The sequence below is a fragment of the Mustela nivalis genome (assembly GCF_964662115.1).
Source record: "Mustela nivalis genome assembly, chromosome: 15".
NCBI classification, from domain to species: Eukaryota; Metazoa; Chordata; class Mammalia; order Carnivora; family Mustelidae; genus Mustela; species Mustela nivalis.
Window position 1 is genome coordinate 20658665 of NC_139034.1, and position 22462 is coordinate 20681126.

General features: G+C 40.5%; 1 protein-coding gene across 12 annotated transcripts in view; it reads right to left on the minus strand.

The window, feature by feature from the left end:
- DCLK1 (doublecortin like kinase 1) overlaps window positions 1-22462 on the minus strand; it is a 352644-nt gene that overhangs the window by 65959 nt on the left and 264223 nt on the right. For 4 of the 12 annotated variants that reach the window (XM_082700457.1, XM_082700459.1, XM_082700455.1 and 1 more), the window contains exons 6-7: window positions 15118-15212; window positions 173-257 (exon numbers count right to left, since the gene is read on the minus strand). In XM_082700457.1, the coding sequence (XP_082556583.1) occupies window positions 173-257; window positions 15118-15212 (180 nt within the window). Of the gene's footprint in view, window positions 1-169; window positions 258-6418; window positions 11367-15117; window positions 15213-16133; window positions 16435-22462 lie in introns of those variants that run through there. The other 8 variants (XM_082700458.1, XM_082700456.1, XM_082700462.1 and 5 more) reach the window with 7 other exon arrangements.

Here is a 22462-nt window from a genome sequence, read left to right on the forward strand (position 1 = left end):
AGAGTAGATATGATCCCTGGGGGAAACCATATACAATCCTATCCCTCTGAGTTGCTTTAGGCTTCTACTTCATAATCCTTGAGAAGTTACAGTTTCCTGAGGTAAATTCAGCCAATTCATCCTCTGCCCCCTGAAACCCTTCTCCTCAGACACCAAGTCCCAAGCTCACCACCTTCTCCAGGTCCATCGTTCTCGTCCATTGAGCTGCAGACTTTGGTGGATGCCAGGGAAGTAGAGGAGCCTCCATGTTGAGAGCTCTGTGAGGGAACAGAAACAAAGGATAAAAACATTCGGTCAGAGCGCCAGTCTGCAGGTGCTATGCCCAGCCCAGAATCTTGGGGTATAACTGCACCCATCACCAGGGAGGATTTGCTCTTAATACTTGAAGGGGGAGGTTCTTAGACTACTCAATTAGATTACTTCTCTTTCCCACCCTATTAACCTTAATAGATAGTTTAACTGTGTCTGGATAATCATTCTAAATATGGATGTTTCTGGACTGTTTAGTCCTTTTTCCTCAAAATCAGCCTCCCTTAGCTCACTCTTCAGGTTCATTAGATTTGAAGCCTCTCACCTCACTTTTCCACAGTCTATCTGCAAACGGGCCTCAAATATGGCGCCACTCTGATCTCATCCAAAATGTTTTCTATTCTTACCATAGGAAAAAAATTCTCTTCACTTTGTTTTACGGAATAGCCTAAAAGAAAAACATGGAGGCTTACCACATTCTTGGATCAAGGTTAAAGAGTGGGTCTGTTAATTCCACTTTGAGATCAAGACACAAGCGCTAAGCAGGTTATCAATATGTTAAACGTTACAAAACAAGTCTGAGGCAAGGACAGGAACTAAAGTCTAAGCCTGGTGATGCCCTTGCACGTTTTGGTGTATTGTGACCCAAGACCAGTGAGAGCAGACAGGAGAACAACTATATGACAAAGCTCAGAGGATGAAACAATACCAAATATTTAGTACTATGATTAGCTACGGGGCAATACTTAAACAATGAACCTTTCCATCTCTGCTTCTATTCCTTGAGAACACAATTTGCATATTTCAATGCTATTTCTAAACAGTGAACACAGCTTGTCCTAAAAGATCTTCCTTCTGTTTCCCTGGGTTTATCCACTTGCTTGGCCTGATGGGAGCAGGAGGCGGTGAGGGGGCAGCATTGGCTCATGGTGCTGGCTGTCTGTGGAGCAGAGAGAAGGGAAAGAGCATCTGTAGTTGAATTAATAATGAAGAGGTGGCGAGAAGCAAAGTTGACCTATTTGTTCTCTGCTTACCTGTTTCCCTTCAACCTCCTCCCCATTCCATCCAGCCTTAACTGTACACAAAGTAGGAAGAGAAAATTTTAGATAATTTCTTTACCCCCAACAGTATCTTGCATAGAAAAAAAAGCAAAGATTCTTAGTTGTCACCAAAAAGATGAGTATCACTGGGTAAATATTACTTAAATCATTGCAGGCCATCTAAGTCCACTGCCTGCTTTCCTGGGTGTGGCAAAGACACACACGTTCAATTGGCTGAGTTCGTCAAAGCTGACTGTTGACGTTGGGGTGAAAGGTACATTCACAGCAGGGTTGCATCTGCTTCCTTACAGGACATTCTACAAGTTTTGGGGTTACTCTAGGCTACCCCTGAAGCCCACGTAGTTTGTGTGCTGTGTCCTTTCTGTTCCCGTATGGTAAGAGTCTGCCACCAATCAGCGGCAACTTGAGCGGTGATTTTTCAATCTTTCTCATCCAGCCTCCTTTTGTGATGAGCAGCACACATTTTTCCTCTCTTGGGCTAGAAAGAGGGATTCGGATTGGGACCCTGAAACAGTTTTCTCTGGAAGTGACCCTAACTATGTGGTTATAACCAACTCTGTCGAAGGTACTGGAAATGTATGAGCTTCTAAGTCATGCTTTGCTGACTTTCACGGATGTCTGTTTGTGAACAACTTGTTTTTTGTAATACTGGAATACAAGGCTTAGAGAAGGCAGATTTATGATGTCGATGTCTGGAGAAAATAAACATTAACATTACCACATTTGAGGGAAAGGTGTGTGTTTTCAGAAAGTGAGATCTTTTATCCCCTGTGTGATTGCTTTTGCTGTAGACGTAATGTTGTTCCAAGCAGAAAAGCAGTAAGTAAATGTCTAAAACGTAGACCTTCTCTTCTGGGCTTTCTGATCCTTGAATTTCTTCCAGCAGCATAGCAAGTGGTGTTTAATAATGAAGACACATTGTGGTTTGGGGTGGCAGGTGCTATCTTGTCATATGGGGTTTTAAATTTTAGTATACAAAGACACATTCTTTCATCAAGCGCTCGAATTAATAGACCAGTAGCATGTTTCCTAGCAAAGATGTCCACATTCATGCACTCAATTCCAAAAGCTGGTTCTTTTAATAAGAACATCAGATACTCAAAACAGAACTCTGACCCAAAGTATGTGAAAACATCTTTTAAACTGTAATGTTCAATCAACTGACTGGATATTATTCACTAAAATGCCTTATCAACTAACAAATTGCATTTTCAACAGTGCCACCAGACGTCTGATGCCCTGAATGCTTGCCACAATGCCAGCTGTGTTTTCTCTGCCTTATGGACAAAAACCCCTCAAGGTTTTTAGACTCCGGTTTAAAAAAAAAAAAAAAAAAGATAGAATTAACACAAATTTGCTTACATTTAGAATTGCTTATTTTCAACTTTAGTTTTGAAAATGTACCCCCCAAGTAATTTCAAATTTCATGCTGAGGGTAACAGACCATTTTAAGAGAAAAATTTATATCCTTACAAATAGAGAACACAGAGTGAAAAGTTGTCATTTTATTATGCTCAAATAGAGTGAAAATAAATGTATTAGATTCCTAACGGTATTATCTTTTTCTTTTTCCCAAAGAGGTAAGATAGTTAGCATTATACACTTTCCAAGGCAATAATTATTCATGTATTCAAAGAATTTCAGGGATTGGAGTAGACCTTAAATATTTCCCATTCCAGCTTACTTCCATCCAGAGGCCAAATTCCCACTACAAAAATCCCAGCCATTTAGTCAAATGGCCTCAGTTCTACCACTTCCACTACTGAACACATTATTTCTTGAAGCGACCCCTTAACTATTTATATGAGACTAAAAAAGTTCTTCCTTATGCTGAAATGATGTCCTTCTACATTTTTGATTTACTGGTCTTAGCTCTCACCACTGGGGCTACCCAATGCAGGTCTCATCCATTTTTCCTATGACAGTGCTTTAGGAATTTGGAAATAGTTACTGGACCCCTTCAGTATCTTCTCTTTTTCAACTTGGATATGCCCCGTTTTTTTGGGGTTTTTTTTTGGATTGTTCATCGTACAACAGGGCTCCATGACCCTTTTACCATCCTGGGGATACACTGCAGTTCCCAATCTCTTGTTAATGCTAGGGCTGAAAAGAAATGTAATATTCTAGGCATGCCCTGACTGGCACAGAGCAGATAGAGCCTTCCCCTTGTGAATGGAATATTAATGCACTAAAAGTGCAGATCACACTGGCCTAGTGATAGATAGATAGCTCCATAACTTTTTAGCCTAACACTGAGCTCACAGTTATGTCAGGTCTCCCTAGTCTGCATTTGGGAGTTTGGTGTTTTTTATTTATTCACGTTAAATGTCCTATTTATTACATTGATATCCTTGCAGACTGTTATTTTGTCGATTCTGATTTTGTCACCTAATGTTTTTGTCCTCTCTCCCAGTTCAAGTGATTCAGTAATCAGTATGGCTCTTTGTGTATGCTAGTTACTAATCCTAAATATACTAATTTAGGCAGTGCTGGAGCACTCTGATTACTGCCCATAAGTCTGATTGAAGGATTTTGAAAATAGTAAAGGGAATAACGTGTAAATCCTTGCTCTTTAAAATTAACCCAAAGAGATTAATCAGTCTTTATCAATGACCAACAGAAGCTGAAAAGCCGACTTGCATTTTCTGCATGTTTACAAGTGAAATCAGTTTGCTTCTTTGTTTTTTCTAAACAGATACACCATTTTATAGTATATATAATGGTAAAATTTTGTGTTTGCTTCAGTTTGCTAATTCTAAGGCATCTGGGAGTGTATAGTACGGAACACACAGTTATTTTAGAATTTAATACAATTAGGTGCTCTAAGAGACATTGTGACATTTGAAATGTTATCACCTCCAAGCAGATTAAATGGGAACCAGCTGGGCAGGTTGCTGGCACCTGGATGGTTTTATGACACACCTTCATAAAAGTACTGCCCTAAGTAAGAACACATCCTAAGTGTAGCTATTTAGCTTGGGATCATATAACAGATGGAGAACATATCACACTTTTTGAAGGAAGTGAGAAAGCTGACATAACAGCTCTAACCACATTTTACCAAGATGTATCTGATGACTATGTACTTAAAACCAGTTCATTTTAAATATAATGGTACTAGTTACCCCTGCCATTTGTATTAATGGTGTCACTCAGGTGAGGACTACACTGAATCAAGTTTTCAAAAATACACAATTAATCCCACTGATCTACTTGAGGTAGAAAAACCTCACCAGATAAGTTTAGCTTTAGCTTTGACTGGTTAATTGTATTACTTTCCCTTCAGATTCTGTCTTGGCACAATTGTTACTTTGTTAATATTGATTTGAAAAAGTGCTAAAAAAAGAAAATCAAGTGGATTAACTTTAGAAAGGAAACACAACCAGTAAATATTCAACAAACTCAAACTACTGTCTTGGTGACCTTGACTTGAGGTCTACAGACCTCTAAAGATGACCTCCACTAAAAAAAAAAAAAAAAAAAAAAAAAAAAAAAAAAAAAAAAAAATTAAATCATACTTTAGAAATTGAAAGTTTGAAACCTGAGGATTCCATGTGTATCTAGAAAAAAACACACATTCATTTGCTTTCCGAGTGTGTAAAGAACAATAATAAGTTGGTGACATCAATATGTAATAACCAATAAAGTTCTATTATGTAAAACAAGGCAAAGGGAATTCTTTTTTCCAAATTCTTATCTGCATTCATCATAGCATGCTTAGTCCAAATACAGTTTATGGGATGGGCAATCATGTGCCTAACAAGAATCAATATTGAAAAATGTAAAATAGTATCATAAAGATTTGGTCAACGTTTTTTAAAGGGCTGCAGAACAGTTATTCATGAAACTGGTTTACTCAGAAGAAGGAAAAATGGAAATGGGAATATTGGCATTAAATCGATGTTAGTGAAGCCACCCATGGGAGCCAAGACTTCAAAAATAAATGTATTTAGTTACAACTTTGTTTTATCAGGCAGCCCTCTTGCCTCTTGCCTCCAGTCTCTATATTCACTTAAGCCAAGATCTATACATTCAAAATCTGAACCATTTGTCTTGAGAAGACTGCTGTGTTGGGGGTGGAAGGGATGGACACAATGTCTCCCCTTACGAGTTACTCTTCATGAAATCATGGTTTGGAAGGGGACCAGAAAGTCATCTAGTTTATCAATTCTCTATAAAATAATTCTCCTTAGATTTACTCCTCAAATGAGATTCCTAGTCTGTGACGAAGGGAGTTCACTACTCTCCTAGGTACCTGCTACAGTTTATTTTAAACTCTATGATATTAAGAAAGCATAAATATAATTTGGAATGTTATACATTTGTAAATACTCCTTCCAGTTGTACCATTATTGCTTTGGGCATTATTTACATTTAGGTTATGGAAATAATAAAGTGAACTAAAGCAAACTAAAACTTTAAAGTTAAAATAACCCTACCCAAAATGTTAGATTTAAAACTAGAATTCTGGACTTCTATAATAATTTTAATGTAAAATATTTTTCTAACTAAGTCAGGAGAATTTTCTGTATTCCCTATACTACATTCTGAATGGAATAAAGTATGGCTTTTTGTTCTGGTTTGAAGTTGGGTGATCAAGTATTTTATTATCATCACTATTTTATTACATATTATTTTATATGTTTATTTATTCAGTGGTTTTAAAATAGCTTGAATAGATATCTACGTATATGTATCTACATGATCATTCCCGTCATCTTCCATGAGATGACCTTGAGAAAGATGCCTTCAAACCCAGGAGACAGCTAAATGCATGTCAATTTCTTTTTTTCAATCAGTTGACCATTTGTCTGACAAACTCACCCTTAAGACAACCCTGAGAGGAATGCGTATTAATGATTTTAATATAAGCAGCTGAAACAGAAAACTTCATCAGATAGTCTTATTTTGTTGTATTGCCAGTATTTTGTACTTTAGATGGCCTGGGATGCCATTGTGCAGTACCAGGCCATGATGCTCATCACATCACAAGAAGGCCATAACCATCATTATGAAAGTAACCAAAAGTAACCGTTACCCTTCATAGTCATTTCAATGTCAATGTCTACTTACAAGTTTTCTGAAAGAAACTCACTGAACAACATAGGTGGTTTTTCCTGTTTATTACATAGTTATTCTAAGGTGTTAAGTGTCACAAAGTTAACTTTGAGGGGAATAACATGGTCCATCAGGAAATACAAGCTATAACATTTTACAATGAAACCACAACACAAAGGGATGGAACTTTCAAAACTGGGTAGTTCAAGGAAACATCTCATCATTTAGCTCTATAAAACTCTGTGGATGGCCTCAATTGGTGGATTTTTAAAATATAGTGCCGTTTAAAACATTTTAACACCAAATGCTCTTTTTAAGAGAATATACATCCAAGCAACTCAAACTGTATGCAGAAAGTATGTCAACTTCTTTGTAAAAATTTCACCCAAATTTACATTCATAATGTATTTTGAAGTGAAAAGTCCTTAGAACAAATAACTCAATTCCTTGCTTGTTGATGAATATAAACTAAGAAGTACACATTGCAAGAAAAAAGTCTTTGCCTGTGACCTTTCAGATGCCTACTGTCCTAGCTTCAAAACGTTTTTGGTGGCCATATATAATACAAACACCCATGTATTACATGCACCATTTATACTATCTTGGAATTTATCCATCATCCTTACTAAAATGAACCACATTTTGAAGATACTATATATCATGCACTCTTGGAAATTACAGCTAGGGCATCAGATTTCCTATCTTTTCCACATGCGTTACAGGCACAAAATTACAAATATTTTTCAGCTGACAGTATAACAAACCGCATCAGGCAATTGGCATATTGAATCCAATATATCTCTAATTTTTACACTACACTCTTGCGGATATCTCAAACAAATGCAGTTCTCACTCACATGCATGATTAAAGATGCTAGCAAGGCTAAGGCAAATAGGTATAAATGGGCAAATGTTTGCAGAGAGTAAATTCATTCAATTAACATTTTTAAGTGTGTATATATTTATATAGATATATACACACATATAGCAAGTATAGGAAGGTTACTACTGAAAATATTCAACAGTTAGAATAGTGTTTTGAGAAAACATAAAAAATTGCCTATAGGTTATCTGGCCTTGTTACCAACTTACTTCAAATGAAGCATAGTTTGGATTCTTTTATATTTATGTTTCAATACAATACTCAGCTACTCACGAGTCTATAAATCAAGATTTCATGTTTTAGTGAATATTGATTGACAATCAATACATGTCATCAATACATAAACGTTAGAGAAAACATCAGTGATAGGATTCACCCATTTTGAAAACTGAATGTCAAGACATAACAATACAAACATCAATGTGTGATTGTATTTCATAATTAACACAATATTGGATTTGTTTGGATTTCACATTTTTTGTGTATCTAGATTCCAATTTTTTTGTTTGTTAAATAAATCAGTACGTCTATTTGGAACCATTTTGCCTTATTAGTTTAGCATACTAATTTAGCATACCGTTTTTGAACTTAAAAACGCCCCAACTAATACATCACATTTAACAACTTATGACATGAAGGTTTTACATACAATTCCACAAGAGCCAGTAACTCATCAGGCTGTGTCACAAACACCATATTTTACTATTTACGGTCTATGAACATACACAGATATATAAGCACACCCATATACACACTGAGCCCTCAAAATTTACACAGACACCCACATGCCTGTATAGATATATGGCCACGTATGAAAAATTTAGCAGTCCAATAGCTCAAATATATGGGATTATTTTTCAAGAATATCACTCTCTATTTTCATTAAGAAATATGCTTTCAGGCTTCATTGCTTTTAAATGGAGAACAAAAAACCAAAAACAAAAAGCGAGCCCAATCATGTGTGGATTTGCAGTGGATGCAAGGAAATACCCCTGCTGGTTAACAATAGGGAAGACATAACATACACAAATAGTTTTAGAAGGCCTTATTTGATTTTTTAATATTTAGATAAGCCCATATAAGAACACAGGGATGTGTACAGATGGGTGGACCTGAAACGTCTTAAACGCCTATGACTTGGCATAGAAACATTATTGTGGATATCCCCCCCACCCCGCCGCGGCCCCGACTTGACTGATGAAGCAAGACAAAGAAGAAATAAACCACACAGCTTTTAGAACCAGTCTTCACACTTGATATATTATTGGTTTGCATTTCTAAAATGCTGAAAGCAGGGAAATACTTATCCTATCTTTTTCTACGATGTCTAAGGAAAAAAAGGTGAGTGCAAATGAAGAGGTATCAAACTTTTAACTAGAGCACACTGTCTTCCTAGCACATTTAAGGTTTACCGTAAGGACAAAAATGCATGACTTTTGCTGGAGCTCTCTCCAGTTCGGTAGAACAATTTTAAAGTTCAGTGCCTTAATTTTTGAAAAAGAATTCTGTACGTAAGGAAATCTTAAGTGCCTATAAATCATCAATTTGATTCCACAAATGAACTGAAAACTTCTGGTTTGTTGCTAAGAGTTTTGTGTGTGTGTGTGTGTGTGTGTGTGTGTGTGTGTGTGTGTGTGTTTTAAAATTTCTGCTTTAGTATAATGGAATTACGCTCTGCATAGAAAGAGATCTTAAAGTCTATAAATGGTGTGTTGTTTCCATCTCCGAGGGACTTCAGTTTCAAAAAGTAAATGATATATATTGCCTCTGAACAGTCCTTTAATAAAAGTCATATGTTCAAGAGATTGAACGCTGTGGAACAGCATTTCCTTTGGAACTGCTTGAATGGAAAGCTGGCCATATCTATCGGCAATTAGCACAAGTACAGTTTCTTTCTGCCATGTCTAAACAAAGCCGTGGGCTTCATATCAGTTGGCAATATCTGCCGCTTATCCAGAACAAATAGCCCTTATTGGACCTTTCTAAGCAGTACTTGTCCTTAAGATTGACAGTACAGGGAAGTTAAAATTTTTGGAATTTATTTTTGTTCTGGACCATCTGACCCTGCCAGATTTAAGTTAACCGTTCCACTGCCTTCTTTGCATTTTTGACAGTTCAGTCAAATACATACTAATCTTTTATGGACTCAACTGTATTAAGTAATGCATTTTACAAAGACATAACTAGAACAGACACCAGCATAGGCAACTCCACAGATGTTTACTGTTTCAGCTAAAACAAAGCAGCCTTTTGATCTCAGCAGGAGTCTCTGTTCATTTCTATTGGAAACAGTTTTAAAACCTGAAGTCTGGAACAGGTATTATTATGAACTGTTCTTTCAAGATGGAATGATTCAGTCTGCGGTTGGAATAACCTGCCAGAGAACTGTCTTTCTCTCCGACAGACAGGATAATGAGGCACTAATTATTATAAGGCTAAGTTTTCAGATGCTGCTAGATTGCCTGGACTCTTTTTTTTTTTTTTTTTTTGGTTGAAATGTTTTATTCAGTTGGAAAGTGAGATGGTAACATATGTAACTATAAACCAGATGGTAAAATTTGATAGTTGAGCAATTGATCAAGGAGATAAATTAATACCATTTAAAACAGTATATGACAACTGAATTTCTTTCCATCTTGAATCAAACAGTTTGTTTTTAAATTCAGTTTTCAAGTAAAATTTGAAAAAAAAAAACCCAAAAAACTCAAGGAAAGGCCTCCAAATGGCATCATACATTTTAAATTTATCACCTACTGAGATATGTCAAGCCCGTAGAATATCAAAACCATGCTTCACAAGTCTTAAATTGTTAGTGTTTGAACTAGTAAAACTAAATGATCACTAGGGTATGGCTTACATACAATAGACCATACACATTAAATTAATTTTTAACATTCAGATTTTAAAATAATTATTTTATGTTTAAGCAAAGCTGACTATAATTTTTAAAACAGAGGACCAGAAGAGCAGAATTAGTAGGTTAATGTTAAACAGTGGGTTATAATCATAGACTTACTTGGTTTAACACAAAGGGAGTTTTGCATACGAAAATTTCCAAAACATCAGGACTTCTCTAAATGGAGATTTGGATATTGAAGGCCTGATTTCTATAGCACCATTTAAGAGAATTTTGCTTTTAAATTGATTCTTCTTAGAAAAAATCCAGACAAAAAGCCTGGTGTTTAAAAAAAAATTTTTTTTTCTAGTTTCAGCCATTTCACATTTGAAAAATTACATATGTGGTTGTAATTCATAGCAATGGCACTGAACAAGTTCTTCATGTTGGTATATTGTTTAATCTATATTTATGCTGCTTCCAATAAAAAGGTAAGTTTAAGAAAATTTGCTTGGCAAAAAAAAAAAACAAGGAAAGTTCCTAACACCTAATGTTAGAGTCTTCATGAGATATGTCCTTAACATGAGTGTTTCTCCTCAGCTATATCAGCTCACAAAATGTTAGGTAGCTTTGTCTACTGTCCAGGAAGAAAAAAAAATCGACTTGAGTATTTTTAATTATTTTGCCATAGAAGTAGCTTTAAAAAATCAGCAATCCAAATTTTCAAAAGAAAATAGCTTTAAGGAAAAAAATGTCTGTTGGTGCCATTTTAATTTGCCTGACCAAAAGTACAGGAAAATTGTATCTATATGTCTACTTATGATTAAATGAAAACCCTATCTGCAGAAATTATGAACTTATATTATATCATTAGCTTGTTCTTGTACTCAATATTGGGTCCATATATGAAATTCATCAAAAGCCAGGCCTTGAAAAAAAACAAAACAAAACAAAACAAAAAAAAAACAAACCAAACCAAACAAAAAAACCTAAACAACTGAGCTCCCCCAATCAAATCAATGTAGGAAATACACATATAAAAAAATCTCCAAGGATTAACATCATGACTATAAAATGTGTGTGTATTTACTTTTCTATGATTTGAGTTCATAATTTCAAGGTATGCAAAACTCTTTTGTGTATTTTGCTGTTAGACTTTTCTTAGAAAATGTGAAACACCTTCACCCAATCACAAACCATATACATTGCTCCATTGTCTCTTTTACACTGAGTCTCCTACTGAATCCAAATCATCCGAAGAGAGGGGGCGATACAGGTCCTGTAAGATGAAGGGCGGTATAGATTTGTTTACTTGGCTTTTTTGGGTGCCCTGGGGTTCTCTTAGGAGTGGAGCTACAATGAATGAGCATCCTTGGTTTCTAATGTCATCAGACCTTTTAGAATCTCCAAATCTGGGTCAGAGGAAAGGTAATGACTGAGAAACCTTTTAAACAGATATAAATGGTGCTTATTTTGCCTTATTGGCTTGAACTGCTTCTGAGCTATAGCCTTCTGTGTCCTGCTGAGTTTTATAACCCCTGATGGCTATCCAAGCCAACTCCACTACTACGTGTCTAGGTCAATTCTTCCTTGAACATTTTCTTCCCATTGTAGGAGGGGAAGAGGAGTCTGCTTACCTCACAAAATAATGTCAGGAACCCCAGAAGGCATTCAGCAAATTCTGGTCACAGAGCAGTAACCCAAGTGTTCATCTGCCTTGTGTGTTAACGTTATCCCAGTAAAAACTACCTCTCCAAAATTTTGTATTTGGAAGACAGAAAAAATGCAAGCTTGACCTCGCCTTCCCTTCTCAATGTTCTTCCGGTTCTCCAACCACTTACCAATCACCTCCCTTTTTCCTCCCTCCACCCCTTTCTGCTGGGAGATCTCTCAGTTGGTAGCCAGGCAACCAGCTCAGATCTGCAGACGGTCTAGAATCCTGGCTTCTTTTCTATTTTGTACCACCCACTCCTCACATCATCTGACTGATCAGATAATGTACACAAGTGAGCCATGTGGGAGTATAATGGGGAGCTTCATTCAACCTACACACCACACCACATTTCTTCCTGATGTATTAAGAAATAAGACCCCAGAAAATTCATGGAGGGAAAAGATCCTCTAAGATCTGCTTCTGTGACCAGTTAAATGCTTCTGGACAGCAATTTAAATAACAGTGTTTTAGAAAAATAGGGAGGTTCTTTGGTACATTGCCACCAATGCTTTTATGAAGAAAAATATCTGGCCTGCAGACTCTCATTGTATATGAATACTCTAAAATCCCCAAAGCTGTAACATAAAAATACTATTTTGAAGGGGAAAAAAGCTGATTAAGTCATCATAATTAACATAGATAAAATAGTTTCTTCTTAATTGTGAAGAAAGTGATCAAGTGTCTTGATAGTCCTTTAAAAATTAAAAAATACATTTTTAATTTTTAAAGCGAAGTAGGCAGTGTAAGACTGTGTGTGTGTGAGTGTGTGTGTGTGTGTGTGTCTGTCTGTGTGTGTTGGGAGGTGCACAGCCAACTCATTTTCCTGGCCATGTTGCTAGGCAACACAGAAGAAAAAATAGAACTAGCTACTGTTTTCCAATTTGCAATAAAAAGAGTTAATTTATTCTTTGAAGTCTCTTCTTTTAGCACTTGCCATCTTTCACTTATTTCAGTATTTCCTGCATAGGAGTATAGCCAACCATTTGAGAAGAACATTAACCAAATTTGAAACAGGATCAGTTTTTAGGGATATTCTAGGCCCATTTTAACTGGGCGGGGTTATTTGATGTAGTTGCCTCCACACCAAGATGAAAGCTTCTCTTGCTAAAGCAGCTGGGAATGTCTCTGCGCACTGACATGGTACATGGTTGGAGGATGTTCATTTATGGCCTAAATTGAACAGCCTGGAAACTGAACCACCTCTGACTTATCCAATGCTCTGCTTACAACATGTGCTCAATAAATGTTTTCAGATGGGGATCAACCCTTTGTCTCCCTGAAACAAATGGGATTATTTTTCCCTCTCAAGTAGATACTTGCACTGGTAGTTTCAATGCCACAGTGAAGACGCTACAAGAGAACCACCCCTTATCATCATTTCCCAAGTGCTGGCAATGTGAGTTATAGAAGCCACTGGCCACACAGCTGCTAGTCACCGGAGAGAAATTTCCTGCCTCATCTGGACAAAATCACAGTGACGCCAAGAGTACCGAGGGCAGAAGAAGTAAACTCTAGCCTCATTCTGCCAACCCAGGGACAGCTGGGCAAAGCACTTTGTATCCCCACGATGGAGGTCTCCACAATGAGCAAGCAGGGAGAGAAGCTCAAATCCATGGCAAGGACTCTCAGTCACCATAATTTAGTGTCAGCAACTAAACATGAACATGATCCTGAAGCTGAGTTTAATTTGCTCCAAGGATGGAGAGGGATTCGTATGCCAGGTGTACTAAAGCAGACACTTCGAAAGAGAGACTATTCTTGGGAAGAGCATGACCTGTGCTGTATATGACTGCCCCTACAGAGGGGGGCCTTGCGGGGTAACATTTACTAGAAAAGAATACCCTCCTTCCTCTTCCTCCACTCAAGGGTAGACGCTTAGGGGCCTCCATGAATTCTGCCAGTTCCTCTTTTAGTAGTTCACTAATGATTCCTGTACTTGAAAACGCCAAACCAGACTGTGGCCAACAACAAAACTCATAGTGAAAACACTCAGATGGAATGGAAGAATTGCGTTTTCTATCTGGAAAGAGCCTCTTTCTCATTTTGTTTTTCCAACTGAGACTCGGAGAGGGTAACAGACTTAGCGAAGGTAACAGCCATTTAGTGGAGGACCCGGTGCCAAAGCTCAGGCCTCGTCAGAGAATCTAAACCCTCGACACCTGAGGCCAGGAGGCTCCGTGGAGAAAGACAGCACAACCTGACACTTGGTGGGCCAGGCGCCAAAGGGACCGGGGTCCGACCGAGTCCCCTGCCCCTGCTTTTAGACGGCGGCACGTGGACGCAAGCTTACGGGAGGCTTGAAGAGAAGAGCTTCCATCCTGGATGCAGTTTAAAGTTATGGAACGTAGAAGTTTCATTTAAAAGCACATAATAAAAAAAAGCAAACTAAGAATCCAGTCTCTGGGTTCAGAAGCCTCCGAGGAGCCCTTTCTTATTAACATGTTCAGCGAGCGCCATCAGAAAACCTCCCAAGAGCACGTGTTCCTCCCCACCTTGCTCGTGAAATCAGGACAGCAAAAGGCCCTCTGTTCCCTCCTCTGCGCCTTCCTCTCCTCGGCACCTTCCCAGCCCGTGAACCCCGCCGTGGTATTACTGGGGAAGACACACAGTGCCAGTGCGAGGGGATAAGAACTGTAGTTCTTCCCCATCCCGAGGCGTGGAGAAACAAAACACTCTTTCCAGTAACTTTTTGGCTTGGGTCTCCAAGCTCAGTCAACTTCTATCACATTACACAAAAAGCCAATTAAATAAATAAATAAATAAATAAATAATGAAAGAGAAGGCGCTCCATGAGGGTTTCATTCACAAATACACATGTCATCCATGAGACACGGACATCCGTCCCCCTGAGCCACGGACCCTAAGCCGCGTGGACCACCATTCTGTGCCAGAAAGCAATTCCCCACCATGACCCCCTTCTCCGAAATGACACTTTTTTTTCCTTTCCCTTCTTCAGGAAGGCTAATGGTCAGTGATGAGGTCTGATGAAACTCATCACAACCACGGAAGCTTGCAAACCAGTGCCAATAACGTCTTTTGCCCATTCAGGACAAAAAAAGAGGTGGCGTGCTTAAAAGTGAGGCAGCAACCGTTGTCTCTTCACAGAGTTAAGCTACGGACAAATTGAGAGAAAATAAAACCCCCGAGTTCTAGCTAAGAGAAACCATAGTCACCGTAAGTGACCTGCCACTGGTCACCGCCTGCCCTCACCTGGTTATTACTTAGAGACAAGCAGGGCTCTTGAGAGCTGGCCCCTGTGTCATACTGCACGGAAGCTCAGGCAGGTCTTAAACAAGGAGCTTGCTTAGTTCCTTACCCTCTGCTTCCGCAGGCTTCCCGGGCTGGTGGGTGATGGGCTTGGCGACTTGCCCGAGCGTGGAGTAGACAGCTGACTACCAGGGGTTCCATTAACTAGAAGCGAAGAATCACAGAAAAAAAAAATGGCTTGTTAAAAATTTTTCATGACACATCGTCTTCTCCGAGAAACAAGCAATTATAGAGGGACATTTGCTAAAATTCCAGACACCTTTCTATCTGTTGTCCTGAAAAACAGCTTCCGGGAATAATCTTCTTCAGAAGTTCATGGTTTTGCTAATCCTGTGCTAATTATAGCATCAGGTTACACAAAAATGCTTAAACCCGTACTCGGGACAACTTTCCCAATGAATTTATTAACTGCACTGATAGATGTGGTTAAGGTCCTGAGACATTTTCAGTGGGATTCACCCTTCATTCTGTAGTTTAGCTTCCCAGCACCACCCAGTAGGAGTAAATATTAGAAAAGCTCACAAGTGATTTTCCTAGTGCCTTGTTGAAAAAAAGACCCTTTCTTTTTACAGTTAAGAACTCACTTCTAGAAGCTCCCGTATCCACTTGTGCCCTATATACCCCTCCGGCCTAACTCTGAAGGACCTGCCTTCGACGGGACAAACTAATTGTCACAGACACTCAGGAACTCCTTGCAGTCTGTCTTCACTGCTCCTGAAAAGAAAAGCTGCTTTCTGATAGGTTTAAATCACTGGAATTCTCCCCCACTCTCCAGACTTTTATACAACACGATCACTAAATGCCATCAAAGCCACAGAACTCAAGTAAGCAATTCTCTTCTCTGAGTCCCATCACCTCTAGGAACTGATCACACACTCCGGAGACATGGCTTTTTTAAAGCTAAATGAGGTTGCCCCTCTGCCACCCATACACAGGACAACATTTTCACATGTTTTATATCCACAGTCAATGAAGGAGAATGATTAGCCACGAGCCACACACACACTGTTGAGGGTGCACGAGAAACCTTTTCCATGAAGGAGAGCAAGAATGCATTGAACTTACCTTCTATGAGTTCTAACATGGACACAGTCTTAGGGTTTAACCTGGCAAGAGCAAGAGGCGAGATCCCTTCTCAGCACTAAGCCAAGCGCCCGCGGAACGGGGAGGCGGTTGGATTAGTTAAGGATGGCTAAGGCTGCTCCCAGAGCAAGCTGAATGAGACGCAGGATTCATCAGCAGATGCCTTCTCTGCGTAAGGCTGACGTCTTCCAAGCAGCAGTGGGAGGTGCGGGTTCTGTCTTAGGCTACATCAAAGGTGTCAATTAAGCCTCATACCACAGCCGAGCCACCGGCAGCCCCCACCCCCGACACCACGGATTCCCGGAAGCTGGAGCTCTCCGTCCTTGGCTCTGAATCAGAATGAAGTGCCTGGGGGGCAAGAGGCCCAGTGACTCATCCGAAAATCAAAATGACAATAACTTCTAAGACCTGGTGACTACCTAGGTGCTAAGGACACCCGCACACCATCAGTGGTCCGGTACAGTGTTTATTGGGTTTTCACAATGTTTGCACAAGAACTTAGTGCCCAAGAGAGTGGGAAGCTCCTTGTTTTGTCATCTCCTCTAAAGATCTTTTCAAAATGTCACAGAACCCATGCTGCCCTCATGTGTCCTTTTCCCTTTGAAGTGTATTTAGCAACGCCTTCAAAACAACAACAAACAACAATGGGGGGGGGGCAGGGAAGCACTGAGAAGGCTTTAATTTGCTTGCATTCTACCGCCCTGTCTCTGTTTAAAGAACAGGGTGCTCAGGCCTCCTCGTACTGGACTTCCAGCCTTCGGCCTCTGCAGGGGCAGGCTGGGACCCAGGCAAGGACTGAGGACCCTTGCGCCTGGGCAGAATTTACAACTAACAAGGCAAGAGATCCCTCTGAGTTGACAGAAAGGCAGGTTCTGTGAAAGTCAGAGTTTCTTTGTCCATTTCTCCACTTTACATCTCTACATCACACCTAAAGGTAACCCAGACTGGGAGGATTTGGGGGGGTGGGCAAATGGGGAAGCAAGCAGATGATTAACATTTTTTACTTTTGATTCACAAATTTTATAAAGCTAATGGGAAACAAAGAAAAAGAGAAAGTGGCTTCCAGGATGACAGCCTTAGCCTTTTCCAAAAGCAAAACAAAACTGCAACATGTTTGCATTTGGTTAAGTACCTGTTCTGTGTGCATCTCAATTTATCAAAGACTTATTTTCTATGCAGCAGTAAATGCACTTAATTAAGCAGGGCTTTTACAAGTGCACTTACAAGCATATGTGTATACATTAGCTCATTTAACACAGTAACTATGAGGCGGGCACTATTCTTTTTAGAGAAGAGGAAACCGAGGCATAAAATGGTAAGTGACTTGACCAACAAATATGGGGACAGAGCCCCAAATATAACTAACACAACCCAGAATTGGCACTCCTCACCACCACATTTCCTAAGGCACCAGCCTGCTAGTCTGCAGGGAAATCAGAAAACAGAACTAGTAACCACAATAAAGTATTTTGAGGGGGGAGGTTTTGGGTGTCGCCTCTGAAATCCTAACAAACAATGGGGTCAAAGTCGTCCTACACCCTATAGAGAGGGTAAGGAAACCCAAGCTAAGTATTAGTAGGATTTTGCAGGTGAAAGGGGGCACAATGAGGGAAAAGTGTTCCAAGGCCAGGGACTGTTTTGTGGCTGGGCCTGGGGGGAGAGGAGTGTGGTGCACTGAAAAGACCTCAAGAAGTTGGACTAGCTGGGAAATGGGCAGGAGGCAAAGAAACTTACTACTGAAGGTGAAGGAGTTGGTAGGGGTCCCATAAGGCAAAGCTTTAAAATTCATGTTTGATTCTTATCCAAAGGGCAATGACACCCTCTTGAATGATTTTAAGCAGGATCCAGGAGATTAGATTTGTATTTTTAAGAGCTCTCAAGAGCTCTTGCCTGTCAAGAATGGATTAGGGGAGAATAATAAATGGGCTGGGAGCTATCCCTAAGGAGACAGTCTAGGCAGGAGGGAGTATGGCACATTTAAGTGTCCCATAGTTGTAGGGACAGTGTGGCTGGGTCGAGGGTAGTGCCGTGGGGGTAGAGGGAAATGGAAACACTCAGGAGAGATTTTAGAGGTTCAAAAGTGTAGGACGTGGTAGTCAGTTGGTTGAAGAGGATTAAGGCAAGAAGAGAGAGGAGTAAGTTGGGAAGGACACAGAGAATTTGGACATGTGGGACTGAAATAACGTATGTGACATCAATCACGCAGGGGAGGTTGGTAGAATTTGTCCTGTTTTCAATGCAGTAACTTGCCCAAAGATGAACGTTTGGAAAGGTCTCATTTATATCTTCTCAAAGAACTGCACACTTTCCCCATGCGTGGCCTGTCCTGACACATCAGGTTGTGCCTAGAACTTTTGTCCCCCATCTTCAGGGCTAAGGACCTCTGGGTTTTTCTTCTCTCTCATAGGGACGCCTCCTTCTTCTAAAGCCCCTGGACTCAGGGTTTCTCCTTCGGTTGCCCTCTCTCCAGAAAGAGAAAGCTCAAGTGCCAAACAAGCCATTTACGATCAGCCAGTCTTGGAACACAACCTGCTTCAAAGTCAGAACGGCCTGTATTCTTAGGGTCAGAGTTTCTATTCAGACTCTTCCTCTTGGCCACCTAAAAAGCATCTGCAACCTCTTAAAAACGGTTCTTGACATCCAGACACTCCCACACACCTTACTGTTGAATCACTGCCGGAATACATAATTTTATTTCATAAGTACGGCTGACACATGGATTGAGTTCAGGTACTACCCAAAGTGTCCGAATGCCAGCAGAGACGGCTTTGCTACCTATTTAGTAGAACTTCTTAAAAATTCAAGAAACAAATGGCATTCCTTTACAGAGTTAAGTATTCCTTTACTAAAGGATTCCGTATTTCAAAGGGGGAAAACGTCAACTCCGTGTGGTTGTTTTTAAGTGGGCAAGCAGGTCTAAGGATATGTCTGGGTTCATTTTTCCTTTAGTCCTGGATCCCTCACTCTTCTCGTGACATCCTGAATGAGAAGGGCTAAACTTTAGGCTGGGTTATTCACAGATCCCATGATGATCAATCATGTAACTGGCCCCAAAGAGCTGTGTATGAAAAGCCCTAGTTTGTGCCCCTGCCTTTTGTCCAACTGGGCCATCGACCCGAGCCCACTGGGGACACAACAGCATGAACTGGTCACTGGATGTTACTCCTCCCAAAGGATCCAGCCACAACCTTCCCTTTATCATTTCAGAGAGATGATTCTACTCTATTTTACTCACTGAAGTCATAATTCGGGGCCCTATAATTAATCAGTCAGCACACACAGTGTGCACCACATACTTATAGGTGTCCGACTCTGTTCATTGGCCCCTGATTCCCAAAACTTACTGAATAGGAAGTTACTTTAAAAAAAAATCTCTAGAATTCAGAAACACTTGGTTTATTTTTACGAATTCATTGTTCTTTTTAAATGACTAGACACACAGGTATATTAATTTAGTAATGCCTTTGTGAACTTAAAGGGTTTCCTCTCTTTACAGTTTTGGTCTTAAAAGTCTCAGACCACATGTGGAAGCTAAATATTTAAATGTCTCAAACTGGTTCTGAAATCCCAGCAATCTCCAAGCAAGATTACCTAATTACAAGGTCACTTTTTATTGTTACTTTAAAAAAAATTTTTTTTAAGATTTTATTTATTTATTTGACAGAGATCACAGATAGGCAGAGAGAGAGGAAGGGAAGCAGACTCCCTGCTGTGCAGATGTGGGGCTCTGATCCCAGGACCCTGGGATCATGACCTGGGCCAAAGGCAGAGGCTTTAACCCACGGAGCCACCCATTTCCCCTTCTAAGGTCACTTTTTAGACACAAACATCTACCTTGTCCTTCCCCTATCTCCTTTCTGCACATAAGGTGGCTCGTGTATTTGTGCTGCTGCCCTTGCAGCACAGGGAACCCGGCTGTGGATCTAGGGGGCAGGGATTCAGGCGTGTTTTTGAGATCTAACTGCTCGCCTTAGACTTTCTCTCATTCCCTGATCATGGAGGAGGCTATGGATACTCTAAGATCTCTTTCCCCAGCCCTTGTCCATTGCTTGCCACATTATTGAGAAGAAGAAAAAGAAACAAAAGGCAGATGGGGTCAAATAAGGCCAATAGAAAACAGACAACTATCTCATGGGGTGGAGGGTTGGGGGACTCTTGGGGAAGATGCTTTTTCCTAATTCTGTCTTCATAGATGCTCAACCCACAGGTGAGGTGGATCTCTAAATTTCTCTGTTTATCTACATTTCTTTTTTTTTTTAAGATGTATTTATTTATTTGGGTGGGGGAGGGGCAGAGGGAGAGAGAGAGAAGGTCTTAAGCAGACTCTGCACTGAGCACCGAGCCCAGCCTGAGGCTCGATCTCATGACCCAGATCACAACCTGAGCTGGCACTAAGAGTCAGTCACTTAACCAACTGCACCACCCAGGCGCCCCTACATTTCCTTCTTAAACTGAAACAATGGGTCCAATTCAAATGGACTGTCTGCTGAGAATAATGGGAATTGGGGAGTCCACAGAAACTGTGGAGATATGGGAAGTGACCTGGCTCTATGAATTATTATTATATTTTTTAATCAAAGAGACACAGAGAGAGACAGCACAAGCAGGGGGAGTGGCAGGCAGAAGGAGAAGCAGGCTCGGCTGAACAAGGAGCCTGATGTAGGACTTGATCCCAGGACCTTAGGATTGTGACCTGAGCCAAAGGCAGCCCCTTAACTGGCTGAGCCACGCAGACGCCCCTATGAATTAATTTTTTAAATAAATATTTGTAAAAAGACCCTTGAACACCAGGAAACCGAGGCAACTTAAACAGATTCTAGTACTTCTCAATTCACTCATCTGGTCCATTTAACCAGTACTTACTGTGAACTTGGAAGCACACAGAACATAGAGTGTGTAAAGAACTCCTGTTCTCAGAAACCTTATACCTAGGAGGGTGATAGGATATGTCACCTACAGACTAAGAGCCAAATCATTGTCACAGATGTCACAGGTGTAGAAGAACCTAAACAGCAAGGTGATCAGGGGATCACCTTCAGTGGAGGTCATCTGGGCCAACTGGGTGTGTGCCCTTTGGACAGCTGAAGGGGCAGAAGAAGGCTCCTCGGATTCTGAAAGGTGCAAGTACAAAAGCCCCAGGGGTATCTGGTAGCAATGTAAATTAGCTCACAGGATGAAGCTTACGTCCAGAGGAAAAGGGGGAGATAGAGCTGGAAAAGAAGACTGGCCAAATCAAGAAAGTTCTTCCTATGAGAATAAGGAGTTTAGACTTTATTGGGCAGACACTAAGTCATGGCAATGAGTCTGACATCAGTGTGCAAAGCAGATGTAAAGGACAGAGGAAAAAAGCAGGGAGGAGGCCACCTAGCAAGCAGGTTCTGTAGCCTGTGAGAAGTTGGAGCCCTAGGACAGCACTGCAAAGAGGAAGCCAGGAAGACTAGTGACAAACTGAATATAGAAGAGGAGGGGAGAGTTGAAGAGGATTTCAGGGGAAAAGGGGAAAAATTTAATTCAGCAATAAAAGAGGGTCATTGGGAGACCTCTGATTTAAAACTATGAAAATGTGGGGCACCTGGGTGGCTCAGTAGCTTGAGCGTCTGGCTTGTGATTTCAGCTCAGGTCGTGATCTCAGGGTCATGGAATGGAGCCCTGCGTCAGGCTCTGTGCCCAGTGGAGAGTCTGCTTCAATCTCTCTCTCTCTCTCACTCTTCCCCTTTGCCCCTCTCCCTACTCATGCATGCTTTCTCTCTAAAATAAATGAATGAATCATTAAAATAATACAAATTAAAATTATGCAAATGCATCAGCTGGGATCCTAGAACAGGCTGTGGTTATTTTGAAGGAACTAGGTGTGTAAGGGTACCTTAGATCAAGGTGGATGAGGGTCCTGGGACCGAAGGGCTCTCAGCTCCTCTGGTCCCCAAGTGGGTGCTCTGCCCCCCACCCTACAGGGTTCTGTAGGATGGCCTGCCCTTACATCTGAGCCTGGGAGTCAGACCTGGAGCAATTCTATAGTGACCCCCTCTCCCCCACCGGGGACAATGTGCCTGGAGGGTCCTCCACTGCCATATGGGTTTGCCTGATAAAATGGATCTTTCACAGGTCACCAGTGATGTCCTTGCTGCTAAGTCCTATGACCACCTCTCAGTTCTCATGCTACTAGACTTAACATCATTTTTGGCCTCTCCCTTCATCTTGAAACTTTCTGCCCTGTGCCTTCTGTCACTGCTCTGTCGAGATTCTCCTGTCTCTTCCGATGTGCTCTTGTAATTGCAGATGGTCACCATGCTTCCATGTCCATCCTTACTCTA